Raw genomic sequence first — 19,206 nt, 5'->3', positions numbered from 1 at the left:
CAAAGTCCAGCAGGTACTGAAGACTGTTATCCGTTTCGCTGTCACCGTCCGTGAGTTTTTTTCCCGAAAGGTCAAGGCCCGCCGCTCGCACACTCTGTCTGCGCATGCGCATCCCAACGACTGACCCCCTCCGTCCGCTCCCGGGAGGTTATAGTATGACGTGTTCTGACGTCACTCTCTCTCTCCCTGTCATTTATTTGGCTCGAAACACATATCAACAAATTGCTCAGTGATGAACAACTACTCAGATCATTTACCTAAGCAGTGTGCTTTGTCAAAACGAAGTGTGTTCATTACACTGACATTCTGTTCTGCAATTGTTATTTACTTGTATTTTATAATTTGACTTTACATACTGCTGGGTGGTTTGTAAAGTTTACAATAACTAGTATTATCATTATACTATATTTTCAAAAATATATAATAATCTCAAAAGTAATGCCTTGGAGTAGAAAATAGTAATGCTTTATTAAAATTTAAAACTAAAGTACAGTACTTGAATGTGTGTATTGTGTCTACTGTTTACAAATATTTCTAACTTTTATTTGAATATTCAGTTTCCTACCATCTTCTCTTAAAGGGTAATTGCCAGGTATCCCGCCCTCCCCCTTTGCACACACATGCACACAAAGAAAACACACAGTATAATTCACAGCCTCATTATAGTGAATAAATATTTATGCTATTTACACCATCAAACTTAGATTGCTAAGGATGAAGAACCTTTTGTTCTTTAAAGAACCATTTGTAATAGCTGAAGAACCATCCACAAAATAAAAAGGTTCTTTGACGTATGATGGTTCTTTAAAGAACCATGAAGACATCTGAAGAACCATTTAAGAACCATAATTTTTCTGAGTGTGGGATACGATCCAGCATCACATGACCTTGAAAACATCTGTTCCGTTTTATTTTCACTTTATCCAGCTGTTACACAGAAGAAGAAGAATGCAGGATGCACATTGTGTTATTTGTTTTGTGAAGGAAAAAGTTAAAAGCAGAAAATTATTGATAGTATTGTTAGTAGAAAACACATTTCCCCCCCACCCTTCCATATTTTCAAGGTCAGGATAGGGAAGAGTGCTACGACGTCCAGGAAAATTCTCAAACATTTTTGTCCAAAAGAATGCTTAAATTACTAGTAGATAGATAGAGAGGCTCCTAATAAATCTCCCAGTCCTTGAGCTTTTCAGGGGTTAAGACATTTAACGTGGTTCATAACTATTTTATCATGGTCAAGCTTGAAGCCTTCTGTGCATGTAGTGTTGAATTTCTCTGTGCTTCTCTGCTTTGAGCAACCTCGAGGAGAAGCTTCGCAGTTCATGACAATCCATATTTTCAGCTTTCCCATTTTTGTAGAGGGCATCCTCCTCTTCATAGATCACGTTCTTGATAGCTTGGTGCGCAGCTTCTCCTCATCTGCCTCATTGAGTTTTTGGTGAATTGTCTCATCCGCTACTGCGAAACTGGAGGCTGGCCAGGTATGCAGTCAGTCACCAGTTTCATCCGAGTTTTTAGTCGTTTCTATGACTCACTGACTGAATCACAGATAAAATTTTGTCATTCTCCAGTTCCACTTTATGACTGTCTTCTGTGCCCTTGAAAGTCAATATGGGTAAGCATCACTACAGTATCTTTTTAACTGTAATGTTCCTGAGCTGAGTCTTTGTGTATGTTAGGTTTGGGCTATAAGAATGATGAGATGAGCAAGCCATTTGTGTATTCACAGTCAATACAAACATCTGTCCTATAATTCACTTTTATATGTATATAAATCTCTGCTGTTACATGAACAGCGTGAGTCTACCGCACCCCAACTACATAAACCTGAAAACGGAAGATAAGATTTAGGGTTACAGATATATTTAAGTTTGCCAGCACCTGTTTTTTTGAGGATAAATTATCAGTTAAATGGTAAATGGCCTGTATTTATATAGCGCTTTACTAGTCCCTAAGGACCCCAAAGCGCTTTACATATCCAGTCATCCACCCATTCACACACACATTCACACACTGGTGATGGCAAGCTACATTGTAGCCACAGCCACCCTGGGGCGCACTGACAGAGGCGAGGCTGCCGGACACTGGCGCCACCGGGCCCTCTGACCACCACCAGTAGGCAACGGGTGAAGTGTCTCGCCCAAGGACACAACGACCGAGACTGTCCGAGCCGGGGCTCGAACCGGCAACCTTCCGATTACAAGGCGAACTCCCAACTCTTGAGCCACAATCGCCCCCGTTAAAGATGAGGTTATGTGGTTTCAGTCATACTACCAGTGTGAACAAAATGATGTGATTTCCCAAGATAATTAAGGAATCAAAAGCAAAATGTTGATGTTAGAGCACTATGGAGGTATGTAAATTAATACATCAAAATTAAGGCTGGAAACTTCATGCTAATAAAACAAACAAATAAATCTTGAGGGTGCTGAAAAACGTGAAAATCATATCTCTTTCCTTTCTAACTTCCAGGCCTCTTCTTCTCTGTTTTCCCATATATACCATCATCTCGGAGCCACAGCGAGAATACTGTGTTTGCCCAAAGTGCGATATTTTCAGTACAAAGCTGGCCTTACTCAAAGAAAATGCTAATGTATCAGCACCAGGAATATGCAGGATAAAATTGGATGAAATAAGCAGTATATGGTTAAAAAAACTGCTGTGTGGACCTGAAAAAACAGTCAAAAATAAGTGAGACGTGCAAAGTGTTGGAAGGAAAGTAAATAATCATATTTACCAAGATGTTGCATTTTTGGTTTGATGTAAAGGACAGGAAAGGCACAGCAAACATACAATATGCCATGTTTTTAAGAAAATGAGCACACGGGTCAGAAAAAATTCAGAGGTCTTTGGACCTTACCCAAAATTAGCTCATTATTAATAAATGTAATAAAGCAAAAATAATGCTGTCATTCTTTCTTTCTTTAAATCTATACTCATATAAGTCAATGCTAAATTAAATCTTAATGAATAAACAGTGACATGAAAGGGATTTATGACTTCACATCTCCCTGTTGATTAGTTTGACACAATTTCCTGTCCCACTTCTATCAAATGCCATATTGAAGTAATTACAAAAAAAGTGCAGCTTTCTCTGCAGCAAACTCTAATCTGGATCATATTGCTGCTGTTCTGCCATTTTTATTTGTGCTGGGTTCAAAAACTAGTCCGGTCATTAACACCTTTCCACTATTTTATCTCATGTAAATTCTGTCTCTTCAGCAAAGCATCACAAACAGCAAACAGCCTGTTGACATGCTCAGACATCCTCAGACAGCCCACTGACCGACGCAGCCAGAACGGACCTCCACCAGCTCTGCTCACTCCTGGCTGGGATGTGGAGCCCGAGGGGCTTGGTGTAACATTTCGGGAAGGGAAACATCACACACATAAATAAATTAATGAAATACATAATGATAGGAATCGCAACACCATGACTTAGCATAAGACAACCGAAGACAACAAATTCATTTTTCCTGACAATTTATGGCTGTAGTACTGCCTGTACTGCATGGATAAACAGAGAGACTGATTTTTTAAAGCTCAGCACTGCACAGAAACTACTGGCAGGATGAGTTCAGCTCTGCCGAGCCACCAAGCCTTCCTGTGGTGAGGTTCTCTTACGCCTTGAAATCCTGCTGAGTGTGTTTTTTTTTTATTGGCAAGCTGCGTTCCCCTCCTGGGTTTCCTTTCTTCTGCACCGAGTGTGGTCTAACAGAGCAGAAATTCCAAATTCAAATCAGGTAACGATCTTATTCTAGACAAGGATAAAGTTAATTTGCCGGGAACAATGCATAATGAGATGTCAACTCTTTCTTTGTTATTTTTTTCCTTTTTTTTCTTGTCACAGACACATCTTTTTGTTTGCACTTCTTTTTGTTTGCTTAAATACAACTTATGCTGTGCAGGTCCATGCTATTGTTATGTGTGCTCTGGCTGTTTCCACTGTGACTCAGTGTTGTTTCATGAGCAGCTGCTAAAGCTTCAGAATAATTGGAGTACCAGTTGGTAAGCAAAGAGTTGGCCTATTCATTTGCACAGATATCTTCACAATTAATGTTAAAATTACCGCTATATTGTTGAAGTGCTATTTGAGTTGTCGGCTGCTTGGTGTGCCTCAGCGCCTCAGTGCTCCAGCTCAAACACTCTGCCAGTTGGTTGCTGCTGTCAATATTCTTTTGTCGACCATTGCTCAGTTTGCACCTCATTTTGTGGTTCAGAACACTTTCATTTTACAGTGGCCACCTGCATTACTTGTTCATATACCATCTGGCTGCTTCAAGAAAAGCATTTTGGCAAACAGAAGGATCAGCTGTTTTACTTTATTTACGTCAGAGGAAACATATTGAAGAGTCCAGGGAGCTTTTAGGTTTGTCAACACACTGTCAATTTTTTTACCTTTTCACTCAGCACTTCCAAATTTCAAAGTGAGTGCTGAAGATTTAAAGAGAGTTTTGAAAAAAGAAAAAGACAAATCCTCCTCGCACAGCGGGCGTAACTTTTTGGCTGAGTTGGAAACCTACCCACTTGCTGTCTAATCTTGCTTGCATTGATCAGACCCCCTCCTCGTGCACACTGACTCACAAGCTTAGCATGCTGCTGCAACCCAGCTGCTGGACTAGCCTGGGCGTTCATTTATGGTGAAGAAGCAAATGATGCGAGAGCGTAAGCTGAAAGAGTAAGGAAGCCGTTTCAGATGACTTGCCAACCGAGCTTCTACTTCGACACAGTTCCGTTGTCTCGGCAAGAGAAGTCCAATAAAGTCACATACTTGCTGCTCTGCTCAAAAGCCGAAGCTGTAATGTGAAGCTGCACTTAAAATGCTGATTATTTGATGTTTTCTGTCTGCCAGAGGAACAGAGTACTGCCATCAGGCACATCGTAGATGAACTTTATTTCTGCAAGAATGAAAGTAAAATGTGCATCCTTGTTAAAGCAGCGGTCAGAAAGCCTTTACTTAAATTCCCAAGCAGCACATTTACTCCGATTAACACCTTCTTGTATTTATACATCATTCTCATCAGGACACGGATAGTTTATGTTGTGCAAAGTGCTGTTGAGCAGTTACTTCATAATTTATGATTGCAGTGACCTGCAATCCATGGGAAAGCCAACAGCCCTGACTTCAAACAACCTAGCTCCAGCGCAACATCTGCTCTACGAGGAAATGTTGCCTTTGTTAATGAAATGATATAAATTGATGTGGCAGACAAAAGGCTCTGTACATTGTGTGTCTCACTCAGGTGGTATTGAAGTGTATGACGGCATGCCCTCCTGCAGGCTTTTGTTGCCACGCAGTGTGTCGTAGGGCAATAAACACCCTAATAAAATTAGACAATGCTTTCTTTTTTGAAGGTGTTAAATGATGCTGTTTAATGTGGTAATTTCATAAAGTGAAGTTTCATAATTTCTGCTGTGCTTCCTCTGGGAGCATTGAATTTGCTTGCTAAGCTTTGTTTTTTTTTCCCATTCCTTAAACAGCGTGCACTCTAACATTGTTATCACCTCTGTGGTGTGGATATCTAGGTGTTCTCACATTTCTTCTCCCAATTAGTTTGCCTTATTTGTGAAAATCAGTGCCACCAGTTGTCACACCTTTAAGCGTCATCATTACGCAAAATCTTGATGCCCTATGACAACATGCAGTAATTAAATTTGCTTAAATTGTGTATTTGTGTTAACGGCGGATCGTATGCTTACTTGTGATGCGGATGTGTTACATTTGAGCATGCAGCAGGGAAAAAGGCTTCGACAGTGACCACTTTTTGATGTGTAATATTTGTCTTTATTATTAATATTCCAGTGAGTAACTCCTGTAACAACTGCTTTTATGGAATCATCCATCTGTTTAATTGCTGTGGCGAAATGTGATGACAGTTTTATTGATGAGGCGTCTTAATTCCAACAGCTGATAAGGCCTGATCAGCGGGTTGGTTAGAGTAGGAATGAATTGCAGTCTGCACTCTGTTGCTCATTTCATTTGTCTCAAGTGTTCATCCTTCAGTAACCGAATCCTCACACTGCTTTCTACCACCACACCGCCCCTACCCCTCCGCATACAACGCCTTCATTTCCCACCAGTAATCTCTTCACCCTAAGCTCTTTAAGTCACCATTAAGCCTCCATTCATTCTTATATAATGATCAAATTCATCCCAGGCCATTTACCTTCAAGGTTTAAGATTTACAAAGGATTAAGAGTTGAAAAATCAATTTGCTTGCACTTGGATGTCAAGTAATCCACTTTGGAAACATGCTGGAGTTACTGCAGCCTATGTGCCACACCTTAGCTGCAGGAGTAGGTTGAGGTTGATTTGCAGTGTAAACATGCGTGGTTTGTCTGGTGGTACACGATCTCGATAAGCACTCTGCAAAAGGTTTTGATTATTATTATTAAATCTGTTATTTAGACACTCACCTTACACATCACGCGTGATTCATTCACAAATAAAGAAAAGCAAATGCAAGGTTAGTTCAAGATAAATAAATATAACCTTTTAAAATGTTTCTATTAAATCGGGGAATGTAGTTTCCTAGCTTTTTGCAGCTCTTTCCATTTATTGACAGCAAAGTATTTAAATTCAGTTTTTCCAGTGCAGTATGTGAACAAGAAGTCCAGCTAATGTTAAAATTATTAGCAGTCCTGGGATTGGACATCGTAATTACAGTGTTTAAATTTAATTAAAGAGCATATGCAAGCAAGGCGTTTTTACAGTAGGACAGTAAATACAATCATAGAATGATGCTATCTTTTCTAAGCTTGTTCATGTAAAATATATAAAAAACAATCCCCACTGTGATACACACAATCAAGAGGACTTAAGGTAGATGAAGAAGCTTGCATGTAAACAATATCCCCATAGTCAAGTGCAGACAGATTGCTTAATGATTTTACGACTGCTGAATGAGAAGCAAGATTTGTTTATCTGCAAAAATCCAATTTTTGATTTTGGCTGTCTTGGTCCACGTGGGCCTAAAAACTGATTCCAGCATCCAGCCACTGTTGTAAAAGTATTTATAACAACAGATTCAGTTTTATGACCATGAATGGTTTGAATATTGACTATAGAGCTGATACTTCTTTATCTCCTCCAAGGAGGTTATGTGGTCTATCTGTTACTCAAAAATAATTCAATTCAATTCAGTTTTATTTGTACCAACAACAGTCACCTCAAGGCCACTGATGTTGTGCTTATATACAGTTGTATACAGTTGTTGTTGTTTTTTAAAGCTGGTAAAAACCAAAATGAACCATTCCACCTACCAACCTGCATAAGTCATAAACCTAAATAGAGTCCAGTAACATTATCTATATGGTTATTGTAAAGCTGAAGCTGGTTTACTATTCAGCTATTCACCATTTTTATTTTGTTGTTTGTTAGGTTTATTTATGATCAATTTGCTGTTACTTAATAATAGTTATTATAATGTGAGGGCTTGAGTACATCAAGATCTGCTGCGTTCAGGATCTAGCATTTCAGTTTATTTTTCTTTCATTTATCCATCTGTTAATCTATAGGTGCATTTCTATTATATCCATGGGAAAAAATATTCTTCACCATTTGTTTCTTATTCACCCCCTCTCCCCTTTAAAACAAGGGAAAGGACTGAACCAAAGCCAGAGTACAATATGAGCCAAACAGTGAGTTAGAGAGTTGTTTTACCCCCAGGTAGCTGACACCTTTGTTCAAATTGAAAGGTAAAAATGTGCTAAAACAGATTCTTTTACCATTTTCAGAGGATAAATTACCATGTGGTGTATTCATTAAAAGAAGAGCCTTCATCTGGTGGTTTGAAAAAGCAATTTAATAGCTTCTGTGACATGTTAAGCACCTTTCTGACACAGACATGCCAACAAAGTGAATATTGTATCACTTTATTGACGTGTTAACTGCAGCCATCAAGTTTCACCTTACTTTCAGCATCACTCAGAATACAGGACTCTTTTCCAGCCAGCAGGAAGGTAGATACACATGACATTTTGCTGTAATCCTGGAGTCTTTCCAAGGAAATGCATAAAGCTAATTGCCATACAGAAGAGGGGGTGGGAGTGTAATTTGTCCTAATTTTCAGACTGCTGCAGGTTGTTTTATTGTGTATGACAGTGTCCATGAGGCTATGACTTTTGGAAGGCATAAAGGCCATTTTATTGGAAGACCATAAATCTCTGCAAGCCAGTCTGGACACAAAGTTATAACAAGCTGTGAGGATTATCTTAGAACTACCTCCCATAAAGAGAATTTTTATACATTCAGCACAAGGTAAGAGCAGAGTCAGAGTTTTCTGTCTCAGCCTATGCATAGGGGGAATACAGTCTGGAAAGAAAGTAAAACCGTGAATTTACAATTTACTGCATTAACGGTGTGGTGTTAGGTAGAAGCAGTGGGCTATTGGTAATATTCATAATATATCAGATAATGGGGTTTTCTCTTGGAGAAACATAAATTTGCTGTTTAGAGGTTATATACAGTAATTGCAAATATGATATCTCTGAGAGGATCTTTCATTCAGCTCAGAGTAATTGTGATAAAATATTAACTGATCTGTAGACAGCTAATCAAAGCAAATGATCACTGATTTCAACCCCAGTCATATAATGTCCAAAGTAAACTGCAATCGCATAATAACACAATAATAACAATAACAATATGTACTTGAAAAAAAGTCCAGAATTTGTTGAAAACATAACTACTGTACATTAATTTTGTAGTTTTTTAAAAATATGTAAACCACAGTGGATTTTAATTAAAACAATTGATATGTAACCAAAATGCAGATTTTTAGCTTGATTTATTTGTTTAATTTTTGTTAACGAATCGCAGCCATTTGAATACTTAGTCTTCCATTTGCACAGACTCAAGTCACAGGGACTGGATGACTGCCTGTCTAATGCTATGTTTCCTCCTCTGAGATGCTCTGCCAGGCCTATACTGCAGCCACCTTCAGTTAATGCTTGTTTGTGGCTCTGTCTGTTTTGTACATAATAACTGAAAGCATTCTCTACTGGGTTGAGATCAGGTGACTGACTCGGCTATTGAAAAATGGCCTTGAGAAACTCTTGGGTTGCTTTGTAGTATGCTACAAGTCATTATCCGTTTGCACTGTGAAGCACTACCTGATCAGTTTTGCACTATTTTTCATGATTCATCTTGGTGCTTCTATCAGCAGTCACATCAACAAACACGAGCAGTCCAGTTTCATATGCCCATGCCATAACATTACCATGATCCACCAAATAATGTGGTATGCTTCAGAACAGGAGCTGCTGTTCTCTCCTTCTCTATACTTTTCTCTCCCCATCATTCTAGTACAAGTTCATCTTGGTTTCATTTGTCCAAATATGTTTTTCAGATCTGTGCCTGCTCTTTTAGGTGTTTTCTCAGAAAATCCAATCTGGCCTTCCTGTTCCTGAGTGTAACCAGTGGTTTGCACTTTGATTGTCTAAACCATCTGTATGCCCATTTTTGAAGGCAGGTCTTGATTGTAAACCTCGGCAATAATATGCTTACCTCCTCGAGTGTTCTTGACTTGTTAGATGCTCTGAAGTTGCTTTTCTCCCAAACCTTTTGCTATCTCTCTGTTTATTTTGTTGTTTCAACCTAATTATGGTCTCGCTCGCTTGCTGTGACACGTCTTTGCATCTACAGTATATTTAGGAATTATAAGCATATAGAGAACAAACTTGATTTGACTTCATATTGAATAATTTAGCTTTGAAAAATACTTTTTTTTTTTTTTTTTTACAGAAAATATGGTACATGATTCACCTGAAAGTGCACATTTATCAAATAGAGATGAAAAGGATTTGTTTGATTTTAACCTGGAAAATGAGTTCTGTTTGGCCTTTTTATATGCAAAAGTTTAATAAAAAAAGTTAAAAATTCCTGTTAATATGATGAAGTTCTTAGTCATCATAGGGAATGTCACCCCAAATGCTCATAACACTTGATAATTAGAAGGTAGCGGTGAAAAGCTCAACAAGATGCCTCAAAAGGCTTCCCGAGAGAGTTATATGAGCTGCTGGTTTTATGATTCCCTAGTGCACAAAGGGCACTGCTTGAGCAGTTAATTTGCGTAAAGGATGAAGGGCACCATGTGAACTGCTGTTCACGTGGTGCCCTTCATTAGCTCACAATGACTGTTTAGCAGACATTATTTTTATTTCTGCATTTGTTTCTGCTAAATATATATAATTATATGTAAAACCGTTTCTTCACTAAAAAAAAAGTAAAAAAACAAACAAGTAAAGAGCATGTAAACACGCCTTCATGCATCAGTAATTACATGCACATACAAACACACTGGCTTTGATTAAGGTTTGATACGTTCTGAGAAAAGCAGGCAAATGATATTCCACAGCAAGCCGTTTATTAATATTAATTTGAAAGACAGCAGGAAATCTGTAGTTTTTATGTGTTTGGTAAAGCCCTGTGAACTGTAAACCACACATGTAAGTGACATTTTTTATGACTCTCTACAGAATGGATGTCCTATATATTTTTAAGGTCTGCCTTTCTATGCCAAGAATAAATTATAGTGTTTACTGATTTATTCATTTAGTCATTGTTCACCAGTGGTTGCATTTCTTGGTCCTCTACTCTGTCTTAACAATATATAGGTATATAAAACGCAGTATATCATACATATGTGATCAGATTTTTTCCCTTGAGAATATGCACAAGGCTTCATGGCGTACGGGGGTAGTGGGTTGACAAGGCATCACGGTTTTGTTGTGTTTTTAATAAAGCATTGTCTGTCAGGGAGATTAAAAGACACATGCATGGGCGGCTTTTGGTTCGCTATCTGACACTTTGTGGCTGCTATTGAAAACTGATGATACACACCTTCACAGCTGGTAATCTGTTTGATCTGTTTTCTAGGTGATTCTCATGTTGACAAAATACTACGACTTTAACTCTGGCAGAGTAACGGAGAGTTCTTTATGGAGGTAAGATCTCCTCTCTGATATTACGCTCTGTAGTTATACAGCAGGACACATTGATGTTACTGTTATGTTGATGTTAATGTAGTTGCACACTGTTTGGACCCTTGGAGAGATCAGCACAAAAGCATTAACACTGAATCATTAACTTAATGTCATTGTTGTGTCCACAGTGACGCAAGTTACTTTCCTGTCAGTAAAAGGTGAAAGATTTAATTTCGTGTAATAGAAGTTGGTAAAGTCTACACTTTGTCATCAAATGCTGAATCTATCCATTTCCACATATTTATGACAAGCATTTAAATTTTTGTTGTTATTAAAAGAAGTGCCCATTAAAATAAATGTTGACAACAAAGAATTTAATTAAATGGGAGGAACAAAAATTACTGACAGAATAGTTGAAGGATGAAGCTTTAGCTTATCGTGCCTATCCTTTATACAGAGCAAATTTGAAATGGCAATGCTTTTCTAACTCGATTTCATTGAAACAAAAACCAAATGAAAAATAATACATTTGAAACAAATGGTAAACAAGGACAAAAGCGAATGTTTCACAGACAATAGTAATAAGGTTTTACATTTGTTCATCACCTGGTTTTTGGAATTTAAAAAGAGAACTACACAATCTTAATTCCTTGTCATACCTATTCCACAATGGTTACACCTATTTGATTTAACCTTTGAATACAGTTTGGAGGTAGATTATTTTGTGCTTTGTATATTACCAGTGCAGTGTTGAGATGGACTGAATAGTAACATTTTAAGGCATGTAGTTTAATGAATAGTTGCATGGTTGGTTTATGGTTGGTTTTTAAGTCCTGTAGTATTTTTCCCCTGTACCATACGCACTGTATTAGCTCTTGTTTTGAATGTGTTTCTCCACACCTCCACACAGTAAGTAATGCACAGTATGTATAATGATTTTGATTTATGTAAAGTTTTATGTATATTTAGTTTTGGACCTTCATATTTTTACATTGTTTATATTTGCCTAACAAGTGAAAGTTCAATCCCTTTCAACTTTGGGAACATAGATCTGTTTGGGCTTGTGTCAAGAACGGCATCTGTCGTAACAAATCTGCCAAATCTGACATGTGGAGTTACCCGCTGTGGCGACTCCTTTGTGGATAATGGAGCAGCCAAAAGTGGTTTTCATATGAACCTTCCAACATCATTTATATACAATTATCATGCCCGGAAATACATTTTTCTTGCCCTCTTTATACTTATAAATTTACTTTTTTTATTTGCCTGTTACAAAACATCCTCTGCTTTATTTTGCTTTAATTTAGTGATAATATATTTTTTTAATTTCAGCCATTTTCTTTCAGTTTTCTTTCCACTATATTGTTCCAAGTGTTCCTAGGGAAATATAAATTAATCATCAGCAAATGAAGTGAATTTTAACAATTCAGACATGTTACATGTCATTTCTATACAGCATGTTATGTTGGTGTTTAATACAGTCATCAAGAACTGAAGAAACAAAGTGATTTCCTAGTTATTATTATTCTTAGTTCATGAAGTTTTGTGCAACATTTCAGTGCATTCTCTTGCCAGGATATCAAATACTGGTGTTTATCCTCTAAGACATCCTAAATCCACAAGTTTTTTTTGTATTATGCAGTGCAACGGCTATTTTTTACTGAAATGTCACCAACCACCTAAAACCGATATCTATTTTGGTGAAAATAATAGGTATTCAAAATGAAATCTGAAATAGTGCCTTTGTTTTGAGATGAAAAAATGACTTCAAAACCCCATTATTAAGCTTTCAGGCAAATATGTCCTTCATTTGATTTCTAAAACACGACAGAGTGGTAATTAAATGTAAGCATCAATAATAACACAATAATAACACTTATAATACCACTACTAATTAAAAGGAATAATAATATCATGCCCCAGCCACACATGCAACACTGGATTTATTGTTTATTTTAATAATTAAAAAAATCTCCATTCATTTAGCAAATTGCTTCACGACTTCTGCTGTGGTAATTTTCTGCTTCCCTGAAATGCTTAATGATACCATCAGCATCTTAACTAGTAGGTGTTGCGCTGTTCTTCTCTTCTCTCCAGCAAAACCCATTTACTTTGTCCTGTAATTGAATTTTAGGTCAACTGATTATGGGACCACGTATGAAAAGCTCAATGAGAAAGTCGGGACAAAAACCATACTGAGCTACTTGTATGTCAGTCCAAACAACAAGATGAAGGTAAGTGTGAATGTGCATGTCGTGTACGTGGATTCATAAGTCTGTCAGCAGGGTTATTATGATCTTTACCCTACACAGCCCTGCAGGAGTCTGTGCCTTGCGTCTGTTGCACAAGCACTCTTTAAGCCCTGTGGAATGGATGCTGTCATGGTGGGCTGCTGATTCCCCTGTCTCTTGTCTTGTCTTGTCTTAGATCATGTTACTGACCGACCCAGAAGTGGAGAGCAGCTTGCTCATTAGCCTTGACGAGGGGGCGTCCTATCAAAAATACAGCTTAGCCTTTGATATCCTCAGCTTGCTTTTTCACCCCGAGCAGGAAGACTGGATCCTGGCTTACAGCCATGACCAAAAGGTAGAGTGTAGCTGTCAGATGGCATGAAATAGTTGCAATAAAATCTGAAAATGTGACAGAAAAACATCTCCATATGAGAATGTGGGCTGTTGTATACAGATTACTTGCTGCTTTTTATTCTTTTGTTACTTTTACTTGAATGTTCTGCCAGACTGAAGTCACCGTGGGGTCACATTGCAAGTAATCTCTCTATAAAATGATACAGAACATAGGTTGCCTTCATGGTCAGATGCATTCATTTTAATGCCAACGTTAACTCTCATAACATGGTCTTCACAAGCACAGATATCTGCCGCTTCTGCAGCCCTTAACAGGTCATAAGGTGCAGCTACAGACAGCTCTGAATGGATGTGTCCTCAGAAAGCACAGGGGAAAGTTAACAAGTTAGACACGCCCAAACAATGCACAAACTCAGTCACACACAATAGCGAGCATAAACACACACCCTCCATTACTCTGTGTGAGAACCCTGCTGTCTGCTTTACTCAAAACCAGAGGCATCAAACTCGGACTCCCAGCCTGCTATTGGAAGACTTGATTTTCAGAGAGAAAAACAGTCAAGGTCTGAGAAGTGAGATAAATGATGCAGGGAGGAAGATGAAAGCTGAGTTGAGAGCCACAGATGGGTCAAAATAAAGATGCTCCAGACACGTTTGCCTTTAGGTCATTCTGTATGTCTTTGTAAAGCTACATTTCAGTGGTTTTCCTTGTTCCTTTTATCGCAGCTATAGCTGGGTTTCATTTTACATTTATTGATTGCCTGTCATGTCTTTTAAAAGTTGTAAGTACTTAGATAACTCAAAAATGATATTGCCGATCCTTGTAAGGCTGAGAGCTTAAGATGCACGCTGCTCAGTCATTAAGGAGAGATGACAGGCTTTCGGACTGCTTGAACACAAGTAAAATGGCTTTATGGAGAAAAATTACAATGACAGCTACAAGACGGATTTTAAGATGTCAGGTAGGAATCCTGCTGTGTTACTTTAAGAACAAGACGCTGTGGTTTTTAACTCAGAGACCACTTTGTATATCACTTCCCTCTTATTTAAGCCATCACAGTAGATATACACCATTCCCTGTGATAGGTTTGTAGCTTGAACCCATCCGCTGGAACGTTGAAGACAATATAATTACACTGCTAAGCAAGACACAAATAGGCAAAGTTCTTCATGTTACTCGTGCACGGGAGAGACCGGACAGAGCGCCCAGTTGCTCTCGTCCGTTCTCCCGTATCACTGTCCTTTTATTGAGGTTACATGAATATGCATAGGTTCATTAACATATGACGTCTACATACACAAAGAGTACCGTGTGTGTGTGTGTGTGTGTGTGTGTGTGTGTGTGTGTGTGTGTGTGTGTGTGTGCTACTGCTGATCAAAGGGTCATAAAAGCACACAAGCAAACATCCTTGGTCAGGAAGAGGGTAGACCCCCCCTCATCCTAGATAACACAGTAAGGAAGTCTAGCAGTTCATTTATACACAAAAAGCACTTAAACTAAAACAAATGTAACTACGTTAATCCTACCATAACAATTAAACAAGGTACGAACTTTCCCATGCTCCCAGTGTGGAATGCACACCAGGCCTCTGTAGCCTGTTAAAGATCACACAACTTATCACTACACAATTGATTATACACTTCTAAGCATCTATGGTTAAATATTTCTAAGCATAAATGAGTAAATGTTTCTAAGCATAAATGACAATCAACAATACAACTCTATCACCCTGTTTTATTTTTAAAATCTGGCTTCTAAGGGTTGCTGCATTTTTACATGAACTGGTGGATCTCCGCATAAAGCATGCACTTAGTAGTGCTGTATTTTTTTAAAAAAACAACTAAAAATCTTAATGCCACAAAATTTAAAGATTTGGCAGCTGCTTGGAAAAGAAGTTGGACATAAATCTTGAAATAATCCTTTTGGAGATTCTGAAAAAAAATCATCTTTATACTGTACCTCATGCCGTAGACATTTGATTAATGCCTTCCCATTTTTCAGCTCTATGTCTCCGTTGAGTTTGGAAGAAGATGGCAGCTTGTGCATGACAATGTCGTCCCCAACAGATTCTACTGGTGAGATCAACATCCAGTCATTTGTCATTCTGGTAGAAACATGCTGCATTATTTTCACACAAAATATGTAAATTGAGTTGTGTGCATTTTTAGCACTCTGCTCACAACAGTAGTACAGAGGGGAATGATCAGTCAGCAGCTTGTTTTCAGTAATGACAAAGAAAACAAAACATTAATGTTATCAAGTCAGATTTAAACCTAACATCTAGAGTCTTAAGTGTGCCATTTTTTTTTAAAGTTTTAGCTCGGGCCTGCCATTTTTATTTTGTCTTGTAAAGCACTTTGTGGCTTTGTTTTCAAAAGTGCCATGTAAAGCATTTTTTTAAATAAAGTTCTTTGTAGGAAGTGCCTTGGGTTATAGAAAAAACAACATGTTTGCATTTGTCCTTTCAGAAATGGTAAAAATGAATTAAACTTAAAGCCTTTTTCTTTAAATAGCAAATGCCAAGCAAGGTTTCCAGGAAGGCAGAGCTTGGCTTGTATTTATAAATATTTTATATTTGCTTGTCGTTCTTTTTATTTTTTACATAATGCGCTGTGTCTAGTTTACACACACTTATAAATATTTGATCCACCGAATACAGTCTCCTCATGAAATATTTTTGGCATATTTTTGGATTACCATATTATGTTACAAATCAGGGCTTACCCGAACATTATCCATCAGGTTTTCTTTTTTTTTGGTTTCCTTTCTTTCTTTCTTTCTTTCTTTCTTTCTTTCTTTCTTTCTTTCTTTTTTTGCATGCATGTACCTGATGCATAGAGTCAGGACTGAGGTTGTGTCCTGGGGCTTTTGAGCTTCTCTTAGGAACCGATACAGGGACTATGGTCGCTGATATGTGTTAAATTTATGACAGTTTTTATAGTAGCTGGCTTCACACTCTTCTCTAAATAAATAAATAAATAAAGCCATATTAATCAGGAAGTTTGAAATGACGTACAGTGGAGTGATCTGCAGGTTTTTGTTAGTCTTAAATCATGTTGACAATATTATGGTAAATACAAATCTGTAGGGAAGAGGTAATGACTAAGTAGAATTCAGGGAAAGTCATGAAAAAGGCATTTTAGTGCCTTGTTTAATGATGCTGATATATTTTTATCCTCAAGCCTCATTGCTTATGGTTGTTCAGGAGAAATAGTTAACTTTCTAATTTGTTTTTTCTAGTCAATACAATTAAATGCAGAACGATGGACATCTTTGGGTTAAAGGTACTTCAGTTTGCAGCTAGGTTGGAAAATCTTCATAAGCTAAAACTGCTGCATGAAGTAAGCCCACAGGATTTACTGTGTGTGTGTGAGTTCGGTATTTATTGTGTCAAACTCCCAGCCCACAAGGACTTAAAATACACTAAAAATACAATTTGCAGTGGTGAAGGAGCTTGTCACACAAAAACATTTTATTGCCAACACAGAAATCCTGTCCCATGTTCAGGGCTAAAACACAGCATTATATTAACCAGCCTTCTACAAGAGTAGGTTATAATCCCTTTATAATGATGTGTAAAACATAAAGTAGACTGGATCTTTCCATGTAACCTACATAATGAACTACACCAGTACTGTACAAGGTCTTTCATAATTTTCCTATAGACTATAGGCTATTTTTCACTCATTTTCAGTCCAGTACTTTTAGAGAAATGTTACGTAACACTGACCTAATTATCATCTAAGGATACCAAAAAACTAACTGAAGGGATGAACCAGTCAACTTGACAAATAAACAATTTTATATTGTATCTTTAGGCACTTTGTTACTAAATCCTCTCTCAAACACATTAGTTCCCATTTCTTGAGCTAAATATGTGATACATGTCAAACATAAAGCAGTTTTACAAATGAAATTGTATGTTTGCACCAAGTTGATTGCCAAATTAGCTGAAAAGTTGCCATATCTCGATGTAGTGTGCAGTGTGTACAGGTGTAGTGCAAGGATGGGCCAAACTAATTTGGGCTGGAACTTGTAATCACATAAAATGCATGTGTTTGATACTATTCTACCACTTGTGTTTATTACGAGTGAATACATGCACATGCATAATGTATGAAAACAATACCTGATCTATCACCATTGTGAAGACCATCATAGAGTATTCACTCTCTTAAATACTGACATTCAAATTGTAACTAAATAAATAATATAATAAAAGAAAGAAAGCAAGTTTATCCTCACTGTATGTACTCAATTATCAGTGTTTTCATAGAATTCACATTTAGCCTTTTGTGCATTTTAATACGTTATTCTGATCATTAAAAATTAAAAACAATATTCTTATGGGCAGTCAGAATGGGCTCATTGTAGATGTGGGTGGGCCCTCTCCCATTAGACATTAAAAAATGATGAAATGCAGAATCTATGATCTAGAAAGCATCTGACTGACAACAGCTTAATTTTTCAGCATTAAAATGATCCCAAACACACAGTGAAACACGGTCAGTTATGAGTGGCCTCCCCAGATCCAGCCAAAAAACAGCCAATATTCAAAGAAAAGCTTTAAATGTCCTTCAATAAGCATGGAAAACTATTCAAAAACATTACAAGATAGCTTGCCTAAGAGGGTTCAGGCTGTGGTGAATGTAATCCTACCAAATATTGACTTTCAAGCTTGTTAGAAATGTGTTTTTAGGCAGTTTACCTTATACACTGTAGATCCATGTATGTTTACTGCACCTGTTCCACATCCCCTAGCAAAATATAAAGAAATGAGGGGCAGCTGAACATTTTTGCACAGTAGATTAGTATATAAGTACACATGTTTGACTTTCAAATTCTTTCTTACATGAGACTGCAGCTACTCTTCAGCAGAGAATGTGTTCATAATTTAGGTTTGTACAAGACATCAGCAGATGGTCTTTCTTCACAAATCACCAAAGGTTTGGTGTGAAAATCACTCATAACAGTTGTTTGTTTTAAAAAATAAAAACCAAAAACCAAATAAAGAATTCACCTCACTAACACAGAAGCGTCAATGCAACAAATCCTAGTTTTAAAGATACGTTTGATTTTTTCCCCCCCATCATCTGGAACAGTGAGTGATGCCAAAGGATTAATCAAAAATCTAATTTACAGTGCTCAAATGTGTAAGCACATCCTTTTGTCTTTAAGGAAATACATAAACCCAAATATGCAAGAAAAAAGCATCCCACACTGCTCAGTTTAAGATGATTTACAAAAGCATATGTTAACACTTATCGTGAATTCATGACCTCTTGCATACTGATATGAAAAGTTGAATATGATTTATTTTCTGCTGCTATTTATCATTTGCTTTGCTGTGTTAAAGAAGGACAAGGCTGCCTCTTTATCGGAAAGGCCAGGCTAAAGATACGAAGAATGAAAGCTCTGATATGTAATTATAACATTTGGAATTCAACCAAAATCGCTCAATGCCATTACTTCAATTTCTTTAGCCCATCCTACACCATGATGAAGACATTAACATGATTTGATAATTCACAAATCTTTGCCATTAAAATTCCCTAAATTGTTGCGTTAGATACTATTAATTCAGGTATGTTACTTATAGTTCTGAAGGTTTTAATCAAATATTTTAATCAAATGTGTTTACTCAACCACAAAGCGGTCTATGAATTCCTTAAAGGTCTTGCGTCCTTGCTGTAA

The 19,206-nt window shown here is 37.4% G+C and overlaps 1 protein-coding gene across 1 annotated transcript in view; it reads left to right on the top strand.

The window, feature by feature from the left end:
* The window catches only part of LOC308388897 (VPS10 domain-containing receptor SorCS1-like), a 56,788-nt gene that overhangs the window by 8,139 nt on the left and 29,443 nt on the right, over positions 1-19,206 (top strand). The window contains exons 2-5 of the mRNA XM_080869869.1: positions 10,880-10,947; positions 13,061-13,160; positions 13,354-13,512; positions 15,514-15,587. Coding sequence (XP_080725995.1) covers positions 10,880-10,947; positions 13,061-13,160; positions 13,354-13,512; positions 15,514-15,587 — 401 coding nt within the window. The remainder of the gene's footprint in view (positions 1-10,879; positions 10,948-13,060; positions 13,161-13,353; positions 13,513-15,513; positions 15,588-19,206) is intronic.

The sequence above is a fragment of the Rhamphochromis sp. 'chilingali' genome (genome assembly GCF_963969265.1).
Source record: "Rhamphochromis sp. 'chilingali' genome assembly, chromosome: 20".
NCBI classification, from domain to species: Eukaryota; Metazoa; Chordata; class Actinopteri; order Cichliformes; family Cichlidae; genus Rhamphochromis; species Rhamphochromis sp. 'chilingali'.
The sequence above is the reverse complement of the archived record's forward strand: the minus strand, read 5'-3'. Positions and strand labels throughout refer to the sequence as shown.